General features: G+C 50.9%; 8 protein-coding genes across 8 annotated transcripts; 6 read left to right on the top strand and 2 right to left on the bottom strand.

Moving 5' to 3' along the window:
- Window positions 1–336: 336 nt before the first annotated feature.
- On the top strand, window positions 337–2,246 carry Asppvi_005225 (PAP2 domain protein; the record flags this gene model as incomplete). Its single annotated transcript, XM_043301150.1, has 5 exons — window positions 337–391; window positions 483–699; window positions 802–1,572; window positions 1,631–2,121; window positions 2,182–2,246. The coding sequence occupies 5 exons, from the start codon at window positions 337–339 to the stop codon at window positions 2,244–2,246; spliced, it is 1,599 nt and encodes a 532-aa protein (XP_043157085.1).
- A 794-nt stretch (window positions 2,247–3,040) lies between these two features.
- On the top strand, window positions 3,041–6,208 carry Asppvi_005224 (SUMO protease ULP1; the record flags this gene model as incomplete). Its single annotated transcript, XM_043301149.1, has 1 exon — window positions 3,041–6,208. The coding sequence occupies one exon, from the start codon at window positions 3,041–3,043 to the stop codon at window positions 6,206–6,208; it is 3,168 nt and encodes a 1,055-aa protein (XP_043157084.1).
- A 602-nt stretch (window positions 6,209–6,810) lies between these two features.
- Window positions 6,811–8,199, bottom strand: Asppvi_005223 (uncharacterized protein; the record flags this gene model as incomplete). Its single annotated transcript, XM_043301148.1, has 1 exon — window positions 6,811–8,199. One exon carries the CDS (start codon window positions 8,197–8,199, stop codon window positions 6,811–6,813), a length of 1,389 nt encoding a protein of 462 aa, XP_043157083.1.
- Window positions 8,200–9,729: 1,530 nt separating this feature from the next.
- Window positions 9,730–11,297, top strand: Asppvi_005222 (uncharacterized protein; the record flags this gene model as incomplete). The annotated part of the gene is made up of 2 exons (XM_043301147.1): window positions 9,730–10,480; window positions 10,537–11,297. 2 exons carry the CDS (start codon window positions 9,730–9,732, stop codon window positions 11,295–11,297), a joined length of 1,512 nt encoding a protein of 503 aa, XP_043157082.1.
- An 877-nt stretch (window positions 11,298–12,174) lies between these two features.
- Asppvi_005221 (zinc finger HIT domain-containing protein) lies at window positions 12,175–13,535 on the bottom strand (the record flags this gene model as incomplete). Its single annotated transcript, XM_043301146.1, has 3 exons — window positions 12,175–12,895; window positions 12,956–13,423; window positions 13,486–13,535. 3 exons carry the CDS (start codon window positions 13,533–13,535, stop codon window positions 12,175–12,177), a joined length of 1,239 nt encoding a protein of 412 aa, XP_043157081.1.
- A 553-nt stretch (window positions 13,536–14,088) lies between these two features.
- Asppvi_005220 (oxidoreductase, short chain dehydrogenase/reductase family) lies at window positions 14,089–14,976 on the top strand (the record flags this gene model as incomplete). Its single annotated transcript, XM_043301145.1, has 4 exons — window positions 14,089–14,136; window positions 14,185–14,480; window positions 14,535–14,832; window positions 14,887–14,976. 4 exons carry the CDS (start codon window positions 14,089–14,091, stop codon window positions 14,974–14,976), a joined length of 732 nt encoding a protein of 243 aa, XP_043157080.1.
- Window positions 14,977–15,333: 357 nt separating this feature from the next.
- On the top strand, window positions 15,334–16,283 carry Asppvi_005219 (glycoside hydrolase family 16 protein; the record flags this gene model as incomplete). Its single annotated transcript, XM_043301144.1, has 5 exons — window positions 15,334–15,766; window positions 15,822–15,853; window positions 15,912–16,087; window positions 16,138–16,190; window positions 16,240–16,283. 5 exons carry the CDS (start codon window positions 15,334–15,336, stop codon window positions 16,281–16,283), a joined length of 738 nt encoding a protein of 245 aa, XP_043157079.1.
- A 231-nt stretch (window positions 16,284–16,514) lies between these two features.
- Window positions 16,515–17,858, top strand: Asppvi_005218 (putative endo-1,3(4)-beta-glucanase; the record flags this gene model as incomplete). Its single annotated transcript, XM_043301143.1, has 1 exon — window positions 16,515–17,858. One exon carries the CDS (start codon window positions 16,515–16,517, stop codon window positions 17,856–17,858), a length of 1,344 nt encoding a protein of 447 aa, XP_043157078.1.
- Between the last annotated feature and the right edge of the window lie 408 nt (window positions 17,859–18,266).

The following is an 18,266-nucleotide window of genomic DNA, read 5'->3' as shown; positions in this document are numbered from 1 at the left end:
TACCACTCCGCACGTGCTCCTGACTAAGGGGCCAACGCACAATCGTTATCGCGACGCTTGGACTGCCAAGCGCCAGCCTCTCTTATGCCGCGGGACAAAATTATCGTGGGCCCGCCCGCGTTGATCTGCTGTTCTGTCAGCGCCGAGTGGCCAAGTCCCCTGAAAAAAGCATAATATTCAGGTGCAAGCGGACATATCGCTCAGTCACCTTTTCTTCAGCCGCAATTGCGATGTCAATATCGGCAATTTCGCGCGTGTGTTGAGACGTCGTACCTGGCTGGCATTCTATGGGGAAAACTGCAATTACACCACCTGTTCGAATCGGCCGCCTTCAGTATGGTTGAGGGCGCAAATGGCAATCCAGATGCCGGGCTCCGGAGCCTAGATCACTGTACGTGTGTGACATTTCCCTTTCGGAATGAAGTACACTACTTGTTTCGAGTCTTCGCTTACCTGGTCTCCTTTCCTCTATTGCTGAATAGACCGGAATCGACTCCCGCAATGGCGTTATGTGCCGCGACAGAAACTCCTTCCTCTGGTGCGCTATGAGACACCCTATCTGGCTTGGTTTCAAGAGAAGATTCGTACTCCGACCCTCGATTCGTATTTCGCATTCACCGCCAACCTGGGAACGCATACCTTTTTCATGATCTTTTTGCCGATGCTGTTTTGGAGCGGTTATACGAATTTAGGCCGTGGGTAGGTGCTCGTGGGAGGGGTGGAAGCTCTTTGAGTCGTCGAGAAGAGAACAACTCATCGCTCGGAATGGAAGCATGTCGGCTAACTACTTGCGCCGCTCAGATTTGTGCAGGTATTGGCCTCGGGGGTCTTCTTCAGCGGATTCATCAAGGACTTGCTATGTCTTCCCCGCCCGTTATCACCTCCGCTCCAGCGCATTACTATGTCTGGTTCCGCCGCGCTAGAGTATGGGTTCCCTTCGACGCATTCGACAAATGCCGTCTCTGTCGCCATCTACGTGCTCGCCCTGCTCAATTCGCCCGATTCGACTCTGAGCAGCCACATTAATTTGATCTTTCAATGCATGACATATCTCTACGTCAGCTCCATTGTACTAGGTCGCCTTTACTGTGGAATGCATGGGTTTCTCGATGTCATTATCGGTGCCTTGCTCGGAGCTTTGATAACGTTCGTGCAAAATTTATACGGGCCTCTTCTCGATGACTACGTGTTTTCAGCATCAGGAAGCCAAATCGCGCTAGTGATCCTGGTGATAATCATCCTCGTGCGCATTCACCCGGAACCAGCAGACGATTGTCCGTGTTTCGACGACAGTGTGGCCTTTGCAGGGGTAATAATTGGAGTGCAACTGGCCTGCTGGCATTTCGCGAAGTCTAGCATCGCTTGGTCCGAGCCTTCCCCAGCTACGATACCGTTCCGGTACAAAGATTTGGGCCTGGTAAAGACAGCCCTGCGCTTTGTCCTGGGTGTCCTATTGATTTTCACTTGGAGAGAGGTCATGAAACCTCTTCTCCTACGTACCCTACCTCCAATCTTTCGAGCGTTGGAGAAGTTGGGTCTCCTGCTTCCTCGGCGATTCTTCACCAGAGCTTCGTAAGTCTTCATCCACCACTTCGAAGAATGAGGGATAGATTGATTGACAATTAGACAGGCAGTATAAAACCGTTCCCGCTCACCTGAAGGACCATGAGGTCCTTCCGTCGTTTGCGGATATTCCGTCAATTCTCACCAATATCCGCCATCCGCGCCGTCGAGCCATATCCATTGGTCCTCAATCCGAGGCCGACGCCTATGAGACTCTGGCATATCGCGAGAAGCGCAGGCGCGAAAGTTTGTCAAATAACGCTCATAATTACTCAGTTGCCGAAGACGACGGCGACACTGCAAATGTCTCTATGTCTGGGACGCAGCCGTCCAAATCGGCCCGAAAGCAGTCCAAATGGGACGAGTATGAACATATGATGGGTACTGGCATCTCACGCCACAGCCCTGGGACAGACATAGACCGAGATACTTCAACCGAACCCTTCCCTGCTTACGAAGAGGAAAAGGAACCCGATCTTACGGAGGTCTTTTCGCAAGTGAAGAAACCTCGTGTCCGATATGATGTCGAAGTGGTGACCAAACTGGTTGTATATGCAGGTGAGTGGTGCCGTTAAATAGCTGCGGCGATTATTTTGCTTACAATTTGCCCTATGTTAGGTATTGCTTGGGTAACGATAGAAGGTGCGCCTATAGTCTTCCACAAAGTAGGCCTTGGTTTGTAGAAATCACGAGAGCATGGCCATCTACATAAAATATCTTGTTCCTCAATTTCATGTCATTTCTCTTCTTCCTACCTTCAATCTTCGTTCGCTTTCCGTTGCGATCTCCTTCTCGGCTGGTTGAAGCAAAGTGTAAGTGATTTGTAGAATAAACCCCCGAGTACATGCGGTACTTGGGCCAAGGTCATAAACTGTGCCCGATTCGCAGTTGGTGATTGGAATCCGGGTCTATATATATCCAGTATCAAGCTATGATCGACTACGGAGTACTCGGAGGAGTTTCAAGATTGATGGCTTGTACCTGATCTACAGGATTTGACCTTTCCACTTTCGGCATAGCGCTTTTTCTGACGTAGGGCGCATCATGTGACTCTTCGCGGCGCGACAAAGCTTCGTGAGAGCTGCCGCATCGGCGATAAATCTGAGTTCCTTATCAATCCCTTTCCTGTGGTGCTGCCTGGTTCCTAGTGAGAGTTCATACTCAGTGCTTGCTGCAGATTTGCTTCTATTGATGCTTCCTGTAAAGTCGCACACTGATGTGTTCTTCGCCATGGCAACACTTTGAGCAGTTAACAAAACACTGGGAGGTGCGCATGGTCAGTGAATGTCCACCTCTATGTTTTGACTCAACCCACCTCTTCACACACCTTCCCTTCCTTCTTTCTCTCTTCATCCTCTCTCTCATCTTCATTGCAGCATATCTACTTTTTATGCGTTCCTCACCAGCTTCTTTATCCGCAGTTTTGCCTCCGGACGGCCATAACAACTTACAATCAGATCTCACTTCCAAAGCCAAAATGGCTGGTGTCTTCGCGACTCAGCAGCTAGAGAAGGCCGACGAGACCGTGAGAGACGCGCCTATGCTCCCTACTGATCGCGCGCTGTCAGAAATCGATAACGCCTTACTCGATCCTATGGACACGAGTTCTATCAAGTCCTCTCCTGCTCAGCAGCCAGAGACCGATTCTCAGCCTGTTGGCTCCAGTCCTCCGCAGGATCATGTTCAGACTTACTCTCATCTCGGACCCTCTTTTGCCAATCCCGTACCGCGCTATGTTGCTACAATTGATGATCCGCATCCCTGGGGTCCTCTGTTTGGCTCCCCCTTCGTCAGACCTCGCTTTGCATTCTCCCCGAAATCTAGAGCTGCAACTCGCATGAAGTCCAATCCGATCGCAGTCGCAAAGCCGTCCGTCAACAGAACCAAACAAACATCTTTTGCGGCGAGAAACGGTTCCGCCTTCGTCGGTCTCAATCACACTGCGCGTCCTTTTTGGAATAACCGAGTTGTGAATGGTACCAGTCTTTTGGCCGGTGGGGTCCCTTCCGTCGCTAATCGTGGTCTTGCATGGACCAACTTTCAAAAAGTTAACTTGCCCTCTCAAGGTCAAGCTCTTAAGTCCGACCGATCTGTGTCTCTACTCTCTGGATTCTCGTCTCTCCCTCGTAAGAGATCTATTGACGAAGGCGCTACGAGTAACCCCACTCAGGAAGTCCTCGATGACTCCAACAACATCCCTTCCGCCAAATACCGTCGTGTGGACCAAAGCGGTTCCCGCTCGTCTCCTGTCCTGCCTGGCTCGCAAACTGGAGAAGCCTGCGGCAAGGCCGATTCTGCACCTACAGCTGCGGACAATAGCGAAGGCAACATGCCTATTCATACTGGAAAGGCCAGCTCCACCGTTATCTCTTCTCCCAAGCACAAAGCGATAGAAAGTCTCATTTCGGAATCCAGAGTTGAAGGCCTCACCTCTGAAAGTCAGCTGAATATAGCAGAGGCTACCACGCAATCTTCCGGAGGTAATTTCCCCGCTCATTCTCGCATTTCCCCCTCTTTGTGCCCCCGTGGTTCCAAACCCATTGAAGGCCCCAAGCCCATTGAAGGTGCCATCCGTCCTTTTGAAGTCCGTGGTGTCATTCATCAGTGGCATGATAGCTTCCCCCATGGTCCCATGCGTATTCCGGGCAGTTGGCCTGAGGGGTTTCACTTCGATCCGATTGCTAATGTCCGCAAAGGTTGTAACGACTCACTTCAAGTCACACCTCTTCGCATTTCAACCGCCTTTCAGAGTTCGGCCATTCCTTCTCCGGAACACGAAGATGGCCAGCAGATTTCTCGCTCGTGGCAGGAGACATTGTTCAACGCACGTAATAGTATTGTGGGCCGTGTAGTCAGAAAGGCTTTCAGTTATGCTTGGTCAACTGTCACACGGCTGTTCAAACCAAGCGCCGGTTCATCTCGTCGAACCGCTGCTGCTGTGTCAACTTCCCCGACTCGAGCGAACCTCCGTAACTTTCCAGAGCAGCAAAGACAGCTACTCAAGAGTCATCAATGGCGGAAGGAAAGAGGATATCCTACCGTCGAACAGTATCCATTTCCAGAACTGTCTCTCGATATTCCGCTCTACCCAACTGGTGCTGCTTCTCAGACCGAATCAATGGCGGACGTTCGCGGTCTTTCCGTATCAAAGAAGCCCACTGGAACCCCGCGACAGCCTCGAAGGCGTATCGGAACATCGGGACCTCGTCCCGTTTCGCTCAAGGAACAAGAGAAACATGGAAAGGAGAATCGAGCTCGTGTTGAGTCGCTCAGTCCGCGGCTCAAACGACGCCTGCTCGCGGGCACCCGACTCAGTCGTTGGAGAAACGCTCGCCGTCAGCGCGCTCTGGCCCATGCGCTTGAAACAACCGAACATGATGCAGTTCGGCCTCTGCAACCATCTGCCAAGCCATTGAGCATCAGTCTCATTGGATCGAGACGCTCTACACTTATGCAGCCTCGAGCTACTACTGAACCAAAGGCAAAACTGAAGCGCGTCCGGTTTCAAGAGCCTTTGACCGAAACTCCTACCACTACAGCTCCAGCCCTCCTAACGGAGCTTGCCCCTCACCTCACTCCACCCTCCCCTAAAGTTGACCGTGTTGCTCAACGGACAGAACAACAAATTGTTGAAGAGAAAGAGAACGTGCCCCCGGCTACCGATGCTGCCAAGAAAGTGGAACTTGCTGCGCGTGACGACGAACTTCGAACCAGACGTGATGACTGGCTTCGTGCCGAGTTTCCATTTGGGCGACCCGTTTCCGCAGTTAGGCTTTTCTATCCAGTTAAGAAGCCACTTCCACCAGGTCGCACAGAGTCTATCTACGCCGCTGAATGGAGAAAGATCGAAGAGGAACAAAAAGCGAAGCTAAAGCCTACCCGAGTCAAACCAGAAGGCCCTGCTGTACGACCTCTCCCTCCAAAATGGGAAACAAAGGTTTCGGAGATCAAGTCCATGCCGAACAATCGCCAGATCGCCACTACCCTGTCCGGTGATCCTCTGACCAAGAGAGATCTTGCCACCTGCTACACTCCAATGGCATGGCTGAACGACGAAATTATCAACTCATATCTTGCTCTGATCGTCGACTACTTGCGTCGTTCTCACGGAAACGCCGGGCGTCATGACAAGCCCCGATTCCACGCGTTCAACACGTTCTTCTTCTCAAATCTGCGCGACAAAGGCTACCAGTCGGTACGTCGCTGGGCAACACGGGCCAAAATCGGGGGAGAGGCTTTACTGAACGTCGATACTGTGTTCATCCCCGTGCACAACAGTGCCCATTGGACCCTGATCGTCGTCAGGCCGGGAGAGAGAACCATCGAGCATTTCGATTCCCTTGGTTCTCTCTCCCGGCGCCACGTGGGGTTGGTGCAGGGCTGGCTCCGGGCCGAGCTCGCCTCCCGTTATGTTGAGGAGGAGTGGACAGTACTCCCGTCCATCTCTCCTCAACAGGATAACGGGAGCGACTGCGGCGTCTTCCTCCTGTCGACCGCGAAGGCGGTGGCAATTGGTCTCGAGCCACTATCTTACGGTGCTAAGGATATTGTCGTCCTGCGCCGTAAGATAGTCGCCGAGCTGATGAATGGAGGGCTGGAGGGTGATTTCGATCCCACCAGTGGGGGTGGAGAACCGCTGCTCTAAGCAGCAAAAATTTTCCCTCTTTTTCCTTTCTGTATGAGTATTTATGCTTTGCTTTGGGTTTCGGCGTTGTCGTTTCAAGGGGAAGAAAGAAGAAAGGAGAAGAAGCACTTCGTGCATGATGTATGATTACGGACCGGCATGGACCGGCCGGGCCGCCTCCCTTCAATATTTGTTGCATGTTTCGGGGCGCTTGGGACAGGATGATGGAACGATGGAATGGCCTGCACTGTATGATTTGGAGATACCAGCATGGCGTTTGAGATTCATGGGGGTTGGCGCATGTGTGCTTTTTCGGCTTCTGATACCCCGTCAGTCGAAGCTTCGGCTCCTGACTTGAGCATGCATTATAGTTTCTGAGAGCTTGTTCTTCACCGTCTCAGCGGCCGCTTGTTTGTGTTTGTTGTACAGGATTGTCCTGTATGAAAATGAATTTACCAATTGTCAAGCATTTTTCCTGGTTCACATAGAGAGGCAGGAATCATTATTTAGATACGCAGTCACCTACGGAATGTAGATTTATATAGGCGCCGCGGGTCTTAGTGCTGACGAGAGATATTAGAAATGTTACATAAGAATTAAGACTATTGTAATTGACAGAGTCATCACTGACCGCGAACATCGTCTAAGAAGCATGGCCTCAAGCATTGCCTGGCCCCCTCCTTCCTTTGGATGAACTCAACTTCCTTTGCCGATCTCTCATGGTCTGATTCAGGTCCTACCGCTGCGGAGCGCGCAAAAGGTCTATGTTTATGGCTCGGAAAGGGTACAGTATCGCTCGGTGCGCCGTTAATCTTTGTTGACGTGTTGTAGGCCACCTCGATCCACTCAATTCCTATATACACGCTTTGTCCCACGGGCATGTCGCCTGTCCACTCACCCCCATTACTCCAGAGATTAATTGCCATCATGCTCGGTTGATCTGGGACATGATAGGTATTGGAGGCTTTGATCTCGCCATCGGCGTACCATTTGGTGATATTGTGCAGCCAGTCGACGCGGTGCGTGGTTGGCTTCGTCCATGGCTGGGAAAGAGTGCCGACTGAGGCCGCCCCCGGAATCATGGCATCCGTTATGGGGTCGTAGTCGGGCTGATTAGCATAGCGAACGATATTGGGTGGATCTGAAGTCAGGATCTCGATGTCGGACTCGCAGGTCGATGAACGATAGGTGAAGATACCCGCACATGCACCTCCGGCTACCATTAATTGATTTGTGGTGTTTCTTTTCGGCACTGGGCGGCCATACAGCATTGGCTCTCTGCTCACAGAGCTGACTGTCATGACGCGCATTCGGACTCGTAGGGAGCAGTGGAAGATGCTGCGAAGGTGATGTTCGAGTTCTGCTGTCGCCGTGTGGTTAGGGAACCGTGTCGTGCGCAGCACGAGGTGGGTGGACTCGGAATCGTTTGTATATAGGGTGTTGCTCGCAAAGAATATGTTTTCTGGTGAATTAATGATAGGGACAGGTCCGTATTTGTTGCTTTTGCGGTGCCACTTCTGGGGCTTCCAGTCCCTTGCGAATGCAGTCTGTGAGAAGAGGAGAGTACCCAGGTGAAGTTCTTTGCCGAATGCTTTCATACCATCGTCAGCGGTTTCTTCATCGTCAGTGTTCGGTTCGTAGTCAGCGTTCTCTTTGTCGTCAATATTCTCTTCGTCGTCAATATTCTCTTCAATGCCGACGTTATCTTCCTCGTTACCGCCTTCATCGTTCTCAATTCTATCGGCTCTAGACAGGATATAGCTTCTCCTATCATCGCGGCCATTGCTGCCATTGCTATCGTAACGAGGCAGAGGGATTTTTCGGAAGTCCCAGAAGGCGTAGTTCTCAAAGTATGCCGTTTCTGATCCGGACACAACATAGCAGTCACACTGACGCTTGTAGAAGTCGAGGGGGAGTCTAGGTGATGCGGTACTGCTGTTACTTGAGGCAGGATAAGAGAGGGCTGTTGTGGTCAAGAGCAAGAGTAAAAGAGAGAGAACGAACGACTTCATTTTCGAACACGTTCGAAGTGTAGGTCGACGTGAGGATAGTAGATAACGAAAGTAATAACAGCTCCGTTAGGTTGACACCGACGAAGAGGTGTAGGTACTCCGATCGTGTTACTTGAGCAATCGCGAGGAAGCATCTTGAAGTATATATTTCGAGAGAGGCAGGCGCGTCACTTCATTTTTTTCGCAACACTACCTACTCCACAAATCTCAGAATTGACTAGAAATCATAGCATGTACTAAATGCTATCGTCTAAGCCTTGGAGTTTCCTTCACAGTTGTGCTTCCGAGTTACTTTGATTGAGAACATGGGTAACTGGCCCACTTTGTATGGGAAAATGTGCCCCCAAGAATCATTTTCGGACCCGGGAATGTTTGCACACACAATTCCAGCCCAATTGAGGCCGGCGAATTTATGAGCGCATACGTTTCTTCGTTGCATGTAGTCATTGCATGTGTCACAAGTGTGTCGTTATTAGCATCAATGTTTACTATGACGCTTGATGTTGAGTATCTCCGGTGTGAAAGGCAAACCTCTGCTAAGGTAGTAATTATCGCGGGCTGTCAACTGGTCAGTTCCGCCAACTGGTCAACCTGCGAACGGTTCAGGGTCGTACGCATATATGGGTTGACTCATCCATTATGATTCAAATTTGAGTCATGAGCGATGTTATATGGAAAGCGAATGATTTATCAATCTCGATTGCACCATATACACAGCCATTGTTGAGTCGACCTGAATGCGGGCATTGCTGGCGTTCCCGTTCCTTGTATCTATCTTTGTACTTGGATTAAGGTGTAATTCTTGTATCCGTAATACTGAGACAGTGCCCAAAATAAGGCAGTGAGACGCCGAGCAGATATTTATGCTATCCAATTGGAGGTCGTTCACCTGCGAGGCGGCAGCCGCGCATTAATTATGATTGGCTTCTATGGAGTCAGCTGGACGCAAGGGAGGGGCCAAGGCATTAGGCTGTCCTAAAACGGTATTGTCATAAATCCAGTAATTACCAACAATTTCAATTTCGACTCTCCTCCTGGGTCGAATCTTGGGTAGATGAGGGTTGTGAAACTTCATAAATGATTCTTGACTGTTAAGCTAGATAAATGTATAGAATAGAATTATATGGAGAAAATATCAATTGTCAGCAGTCAAAATCTATCTGTTACAGTTGGCGAGTCTTTATGGTTGCTGTCCGGCGATCCGGTGTTGGCGAGAAGTTGCCGATGTGCTTGTGCCACGCAACAAGCGATCGAAGAAAATGAAAGGAGGGGGCGTCAGCCGGAACGAGAAAGGGAGTCGTCCAACTTCCTCACTCAGCCCTTCAGTCCACCCATCACATCATCATCCATCATCACCTACGACTCAACCATCCTTACCATCATCGAAATATCGTCAAAATGGATATTCTTCGCATATAAATCGATCTGCACTGGCAGATGGTACAATATTGACGCATAATTCGAACTTTCGCCATATTTTTACAGTCATCCATTTTACTCCTACCGACCGTCGTCATCCTCACTATCATCATGACTGCCACTCTTGAACGAAGTCTTTCCCGTACATCGAGCATGTCAATACCCATATCCAGTCCGCTACTTTCAGTCAGACACGATGTGACGCCTCCTATTCTATCTGAGCCCTCTTTGTCCCAAATTCACGACCGTTTAAACCTCCTAGACTCACGAGTACTCGAACTACGCTCGACAGTTCTCACTAAGGATGGTTATGTGGATCGACGGAACCGCGAAGACGAGCATATCCGTCGAGAATTTGAAGCCAATCGCTCGATATCGAATCGTATTGATCTGAACGTGGTTGCGTTGAGGACAGATGTTGACCAGCTCAAGTCGGGCGTGTTTCAACTCAAATCTAGCATTGGCCAGGCCGGCAATGAGACGGTCTTCTTGCGCAGTGATGTCGACCGTCTCCAGAAGAATGTAGATCAGGTCCAAGCCGACTTGGAACAGCTTCAGACTGATGTTTGTGGATGCCGCATTGAAATCAGCAAACTGCATGCTGCTATCAGTCAGCTACGTACCGATTTGATTACTCTTCAACACGAGACATCGCGTCACCTGAACGCGGTGTTCAATCGGTTTACCCTAATTGAGGCTCGCATGAAGCACTCGGAACGGGTTCGATTCAACTCCCTTGCTCACACCACGCATGCCCCTATCACACCTGTTCCGGTTATCGAAGAAGATGGATCTCTTCAGTGGCCCGAATACTTCCCTCGTACAGTCTGGAGGTTCTGGTGCTTGAAGAAACGCAGTAGGAGTGAGTGATTTGTGCTCGAGATGAGTCTTACGTTACCTAACATAATCCATCCACAGTTAACCGACTTGTACAACTCGCCGAATTCTATCAGCTGGGAGGTTTTGAGTACTGGGGCCGCATGCACCAATCTGATTTATATGGCAGCGACAGCGATTCTAGTGAATCCAGTGAATACCCATCAAATCTGACCCGTGCTGAGGCAGTTCGTCAGTATCCGGAATCCGCACACCAAGCACTCGCCGCAACTTTGGGTCTGGTCTACTACAAGATTCGAAATGAAGTTGGTGAAGGGCCGAGCGCCGCTCATATTCCCCGCCCCCCGAAGCGGGAGCGCCAGCAGGAGGATTTGGCTTCAGTCTCCTCAAGTTCCAAGCAGAAACCTGTCAAGATGGCACGTCGACCCAACAACGTCTCCCCCACCACTCTACACAGGCTCATCACTGGTCCCTCACTGGAGTCGAAGTCGCTGATCTCGGAAGAGTCTGACAAACTTGGCTGGAATGTCCATTCGGACGTGTCTGATGACGCAATGAGCAAGCTTCGAGGCATCGTGTCTGAGGAAGTCGGTACCCTTCTTCGTGCTCTAGAGCAAGGACGTCTCAAGCTCAAGCCAAGCCGATCAGAACGGTTAAATATGTCCCCTACAGAATCCAAGGCAGGATCGTTTCAAAACAAGGCCCCGGAATCGGCTCAGGAAGATGAGGTTCGCACAGTGGCGAATACCGTCGCAACCGAGCTTGTGTCCCCATCATCTACAAGGAATGAAGAACATGAACTTCCAGACACAGCTTCCGATTCTACAGCTCCATTGACTTGATGGCACTGCATGGTCGCATATTGTCCCCCCAGCAGACCACGTGACTTGATCCAGGATCGATCATAGGGCTATATGCATTGTATAGGCCCGATTGTCTGCAAGTATAGCTTGTATGGGTGACTATACAACATTCTTCAACCGAGATTACGCTGAACCGCGGCAATTATTTGCCACAGTTTGACTTTTATGGCATCGTCCATGGAAGAGAAGCAGTCCCTTTCCATCCTGACTGTCCCCCTTCACATCTGAACGGGAGGTCGCAGGACTCAAGACGAACAGTCGTCATGACTTATATTACAACTTTCACATATGACGTTTCTGTCATCTTATTGATCGACAGGAAAGTCTAGCAGGACCTCATTTAACTTGGTCCAGCATCAGCTGGATAGAACCACCAAGCATTGGCAAGGCGTCCTGGAATGGTTATGTTTTGCAAGGATACCCATTTGTTATATGTGTCATTTATTTATTCTTAGACCGGAGTACATACCACTTAGATACCTCGAGGTTATTGGTCGCACTTGATATTTTGTGTTAATTGATATTGGCAAGCTTTGATTAACCATGATGCTCTAGTCTCGATACCGAGCGGATCGAGACCCATTCACGTATTCATATCCTGTCCTCACCCTATTCGAGGTAACGATCTCTGTCGGCGCCGTGAGTTGAGTAATTCCTCAATCGGCCATGACTCTACCAGTATACCGTTGCACCAGAGCAACTAGTCCTACCACGAGTGGAAGGGAGAGTGCCCCTGGCACTTGTGTCCAGGTCGCGAAAATGTAGCTGACAGTATTCATTATATCAGGGACGTATATACATGATGTGTCCATCCAACTCCAAGCTCTTCAGCAACATAAAGCAAGTGTGAGTCTAATTATTGTGTTGCGGCATCAGCTGCGATCGGTTCCCATAGATCCTGCTTCAACACTTCAAGTACTTTCTTTTCGTCAATGTCCCCTATATCCAGACTGCCACTGTGGACTTGATCTTCAGGAGCCTCTTGCAACATGGCTTCGCTTAGATCCGTTTCCGGCCCTTGCGTCCGTAGATAATCTTCCTCCAAAAGGAACCTTGGGTTTTCTTTTTCGGCACGCAAAGCCTCAGGAGGCTGGGGAAGAGCGTAGATTGTGGGAAATTCCAGAACCGCACGGTCTCGGAGAGCAGAGGTAAAAGTCACGGTTGGGGATAAAGGGATGAGGACTGGCTGCTTGGTAGCAGTTCGTGGACGATGAAGATAGAAGCTAACTCCACGATGGGGGATTATTTCGGGCTTGCTTTCGGGTGAGCCTGATGGTTGATCTTGTGTTGATTCTGTGGCTGGTTGACCAGTTGGTGCTGCCGGGAGAGATTCAACGGTCTCTGATTGTGTTGGCCGTTCCGTGGACGCGGGCTCTGACTCCTGTTCTCGATCACCTGTACTTTCAAGTGTTTGCTCGTCTTTCTTTGCTTTTTGAACACTTTCTTCTGCTCTCTCTTTAGGTTGTGGGTAGATGCGGTCGTATGCGTCCGCCAGCGTGCACGACTCCAAGCAGTTCCTCGTCACCTTCTTGTCTTCCGCAGTAATCCATTCAACCGTCCAACTCAAACATTTATGTCTGGAGACCGTCAGTACATCGACACCATCATCACCACCACCACCCAGAAAAGAGACATACCTAGGATTCCACTTTGACGCATTCGCCTTATTCCTACTCATCCCCCTCGGCGCCTTGATAACCCGCACGCCGGCGTTCTGCGCCCCGCGCAGAAACGCAGCTTCACCCTTCACAAAGCCCCCCTGTTCAGGCCTCTTCCTCTTCCTCCCCGCCTCGGCGTCCCCCCCGTCCTGCCCAAGTTCATGCTCCAGACCCAACACCGCCGGATCGGCGGTCGTAGTCCCATTCAACGGGATCCCTCTATCCTCCGCCTCACGCTCCGCGCGCTCAAGGCTCCGCTCGATCTTCGTGATGAAGTTGAAGTCCCGGTCGAAGGCGGATTCCGTGGCGAGCTCACTGCGCTTCAGGTAGGCGGCTGGGTCGCGGACGCCAGAACACTGGGACCAGAGCTTGTGGCGGCGGGAGCAGGGGAGGGAGCATGTCCGTGTCGAGCAGCGGGGGCAGCGGTATTTGGGGGGGTTTATGTGGCTGTGAGAGGGTGTTTAATTAGTGGTTGTTTGATGCGATGGGACGGGATGTTGTTTACTTACCAGATTGTGCATAGATCGGACAGCAAGGTGTCGCCGTCGGCATTGGACATATTGATGTAGAAAATGTAGAAACTAAGAATAGTTGACAGTAAGGATAAACGTTATTATTAGTGTTAACCGTTCTTATAGAATAGACGTTGACGGCAAGCTGCGCAGACGACGCATGAGAGGGAAAAAGTTTCTGGGGATCGAAGTGAGCTTATCGATAACGGTCAATGCCTGGATGCCTTAGGCCGCCAAAGCACTGTCCAAGCTTTTAACTACGAAGTACGACGGGATACATCTTTAGGGTTATTTCGTCTTGAAATATGGTCATGGCGTTTGAGCATTCAAATTGGAATCTTCTTCTTGAAAGTCTATTAGACGATGGAGTCGAAGCATCATGGACACATATCCGAGGTCACATTGCAGCAGCAACGATGATATCATCGCGATTACTGATCAATGGTGCACATGTATTTCTAAGCACGGCATCAACAATGCCCGAAGTAAATCACGACATCTCAATCATGAGTGATATAATGAGTGAAGAATCCGCGTAATTCTGACTTGACGAAAGGAAGTGACGATTTAACAATTGACAACTTATAAACTTTTAACAAGATGGCTACCAAACCATTGGCTATCGTCGCCGGAGTCGGTCCTGGCACAGTAAGTCCATTAATTGACTGGAAGACACATCTGCTAAGACATGACCAGGGCGCTTCCATTGCCAGACGCTTTGCCAAAGCATACTCGGTGGTGGTACTTAGCCGGAACCCGGCGAACTTCGAACCTGTTGTCCAAGAGATCAACTCCAGCGGTGGACAGGCTCTAGGAATCAGTACGGACGTGACAGACTCGGCAAGCGTCAAGTCTGCGTTCGAGAAGATCTCTCAGCAATACGCTGGTGTTCCTCTCGCAGCGGCCGTGTTCAACCCTGCCGGTGGATTTGCGCGCAAACCCTTCCTCGAGCTCACAGAGGAAGAATTCTCCCAGGGATTCGAGAACCAAGGGTGAGTCTCTCATCACAAGACAAATGTATTCATCCAAAGACTGAGTCAAAACAGAAAGGGAGCTTTCAACTTCGCCAAAGGCGCTTTGCCTCTCCTGCTTCAGGCGCAGGGCTTGCAGCATCCACCAACCCTAATCTTTACGGGGGCTACAGCCAGCGTAAAAGGGTCTGCCAACTTCGCGGCCTTTGCATCGGGCAAGTTTGCCCTACGAGCGTTGGCTCAGTCGCTGGCGCGAGAGTTCGGACCGAAGGGCGTTCACGTCTCTCACGTCATTATCGACGGGGTCATAGATATTCCCAGAACGAAGGCCTGGACATTCGAGCATGAAGACGCTAAACTTGACCCCGACGCTGTAAGATACTTTCCGTTGATTGAAACTGACAGCAATGACTGATTGGTAGTATAGATTGCTGAGTCGTACTGGCATCTGCACACCCAGCCGCGCACAACATTTGGGTTCGAGCTGGATCTTCGCCCATATGTGGAGAAATGGTAATGCAGAGGTCGAAGAGGTATATCAGCTGATGATAATGAATCATTGTTTCCTTTCCGTGATGAAGTTGGTACGCAGTAGTAGCGCTGTAACCGTCGGGCCGATCTCTCAGTTTCAGTAAAACTCCGGGGGAAGGAGGAGGGGGAACTTGCTTCAAATAAATTGATTCTCGAGGCAAGGAGCTCATTGAAAGTATTGTTGAAGGAGATCGTCGCTCAGAAGCGTATTCTGTTTCAGTTATTGCTTCAAGTTTTCCCGAGATCTCAGAATTACTCCGGGACCAGTATAAAAGGATACTATTTAACCACGATTATAGCACTATGCTAGCTCATCTGCTGAAGAAAGCTCAAGTGCGCCAAAATGAAGTTTTCAATCCTTCTGAGTCTTCTCCCTCTAGCCTCTGCAGCAACTACATTAATCCCCTCCACGTGCTTCAGCTCATACTCTTCTCTGGAAAAATACTTTGCCTACCTTTACCCTTGGGGCTCAGATCATAATGGATCCGCTCGTATGGTCGGCAGTTCGACCAACCACGAGTACATTTCCGTCAACTCAGGCACACTGACTCTGGTCGCCAAACCAGTTAGCGGCCAGTCACCTACCAAAGGAGGTACAAAGATCAACTATCTATCTGGTGCGGTGCACTCAGCAAGGACATTCACCGTCACAGCCGGATCAGGCTTCGATATCCAGGCTGAGTTCCAAGCTCCAACCGCTAGAGGCACCTGGCCTGCGTTCTGGCTCAATGGAGCGAATACATGGCCACCTGAGATCGATCTTGCCGAGTGGAAGGGTTTGCTCACCCCGAGACACGAACTGCTCGGACTTTGTATGGCTGACAGCAGCAGGAACCGGGGATATCAGTTTCAATACCTTCAATGTGAGCGACGCACTTGAAGCCATGGTGACGAACGTGCGCTGACCAGTCACTATTACAGACCTCGTCTGAAGTCAAAGCTTTGGATGTCAAGTACCCCTCTCCCAGCAACTTTCATACGATCAAGTCGGAGATTCGTGATGTCGATGGCAAGGACATCTCCGTCAAGTTCTACCTTGACGGCAAGCTGATCACGACCCAGTACGGCAGAGATTATATTGGCAAGCCGTTGCATTTGTAAGTTTGTAACAATCAATGCGACATTGTCCAGCACTGACTCATCCCAGAATCATCAACCTACAAATGGAGGGATCCTCAGGATCTCCTGGTCCAACAACTGGTTAGTCTTCCTTCCGTGGCTTGTTGGTGATGATCGACTAATTGAGCAGATACCTACTACCGCATTCGCAATCTATCTTTTGTGCAGATTTAGTTGGCAGATAGTCACCGTGAATGATACTTTGGTGATAGATTGTTGATGTGTTCAAGTAGCAATTGTATACTTGTAGAAATCAGTAACTTTATGCTGGAGAAACGCTCGATGACTAAGCTGCACAACATCAGCCAACCTCACGGACACTTCCTTCTCCACACTCCGTCACTGCTATCCCCAAGCTTCTCAAACACCAATTGGAGCCAAACCACCAACGCTCTACCATCCAAGATGGTGCTCAACGACACATCACCGCAGTCCGAGTCCGAGGGCTCCTACGCGCCATCCCAAAATGGATCCAACTCATACACCAGCGGCCACATCCCAATCCCCGGGTATCCCCTCGTGCTCAAAACCGAATACCTTTCCCGCCCAGACCCATTCACGCTGTACTTCGGCTTCGTCGGCCAACGCAACTGGCTCCACAAGAACGGCGCACACGTCCGCGACCGCATTGAATCCTGCAAAGTGATGATCAACCGGCTCCCCACGCAGGAGGAGCTCGACGCCTTCGTCTACCACGGCAGCAAATACATCTACCACCAGCGCCTCGGCGCGCCCTACTGCGGCGCCATCGGCATGGCGTACGTGTACTGGCGCGTGCGCAACTCGGGGGTCGTCGCGCATCTTGCCCCCGGACTGAAACCGGGGCAGAGGCCGTCGCCGGCGCAGGTGTTGGCGGCTGTGAAGCTCTACTCGACGATCGAGCCGGCGAATTTCCGACAGTTAATGGTGTGGGGATCGTTCCGGTGGTTCTTCTGGGTGGCGGCGGGCTCGGTGATAACGAGTGTGTGGGGGATGTTCCATGATCTGAAGGAGACGATGGGCGATCCGCGGCTGAAGCAGTTCTTTGCGGAGATGAAGGATAATGACCCGGAGGAGGTGCGCAGGCGGAAGGTCCAGAGGGTTGTGGAGAAGACGAAAGCGGCCAGGGAGGCGGCGGAGCGGCGCGCGCAGGGCTTGCCGCCTGTGGAGCCGGGGATGGGTCAGGGTGTCGGTGCGGGAGGGGGAGGCTACGCTGAGAGCCATGAGCATGACCAGGATGGTGGGACGTACGGGTCTTTGGACCCTTACTCTTCTTCCTCTGCGAGGGAGACTGTTGAGTCGGCGTCGTCGGATAAGCCTGCTAATCTGCCGGATCGGAATCTGGGGCGCTTGTACGGTGATCCCTCCGCGACGCAGTCGATGCGCGGTGCTACCACTGTCGACCAGAACAAGACTTCGGACTTTTTTGAAAGTGACGACGCGAGCCCCGTTGCGGCGGAGTATCGCTCTGACGGTGGCTCGCAGGGAAGCGCCTGGGATCGCATTAGACAGCAGGCCAGTTCTGGCTCCCAGGGCGGGCAGGATAGCGGGCTAGGGTCGGCGTGGAATCGGTCCGTCAATGAGAGGCAACAGCGCGAGCAGGATAGCGGGTTAGGGTCAGCATGGAACCGGGGTTCTTCATCGCCAGACAGTGACAGCCGACAGCGCGAACAAGCTCAGGCTGAATTTGACCGCTTGCTAGAGGCCGAGAGGAACATGGCCGGTGACTCTCAAGGGGGAGAGAAGAAGGGATGGGGAAGATGGAACTGAACTTCCCGCAACGTATTACGAGCTTAACATGTACCATATCACTTTACATTAGCAGTTACATTTCACTCATTTCTTTTGTCTGTGCCATGGCTTCTGGGAGAATTCTCCTTCGCTTGGTCTGGCCGACGACATTCTTCGACGGCTTTATCTTGGGCTGGTTTTATACAGCGCGGTATGCTGGTATGCTGGACAAACGCATGCTTCAAAAGTTGCTTCTTGACCTTCTTCCTCGTCTAACCGTAAATCACGCCGACTTTAGCTTTCTGAGGTCGGTGGGCTTACGCATACCTTGATACAGATTGTCTACGTTTCAAGCTGAAGGAGACGCAATGGATTCGCTTGAATATGACAGTAGGATGCTAACTTTTCCTTTACCCTTGCGGGCGAGTACAGTCTCAGAAAATCAGA

The sequence above is a fragment of the Aspergillus pseudoviridinutans genome, assembly GCF_018340605.1.
Source record: "Aspergillus pseudoviridinutans IFM 55266 DNA, scaffold_3, whole genome shotgun sequence".
NCBI lineage: Eukaryota > Fungi > Ascomycota > Eurotiomycetes > Eurotiales > Aspergillaceae > Aspergillus > Aspergillus pseudoviridinutans.
The sequence above is the reverse complement of the archived record's forward strand: the minus strand, read 5'-3'. Positions and strand labels throughout refer to the sequence as shown.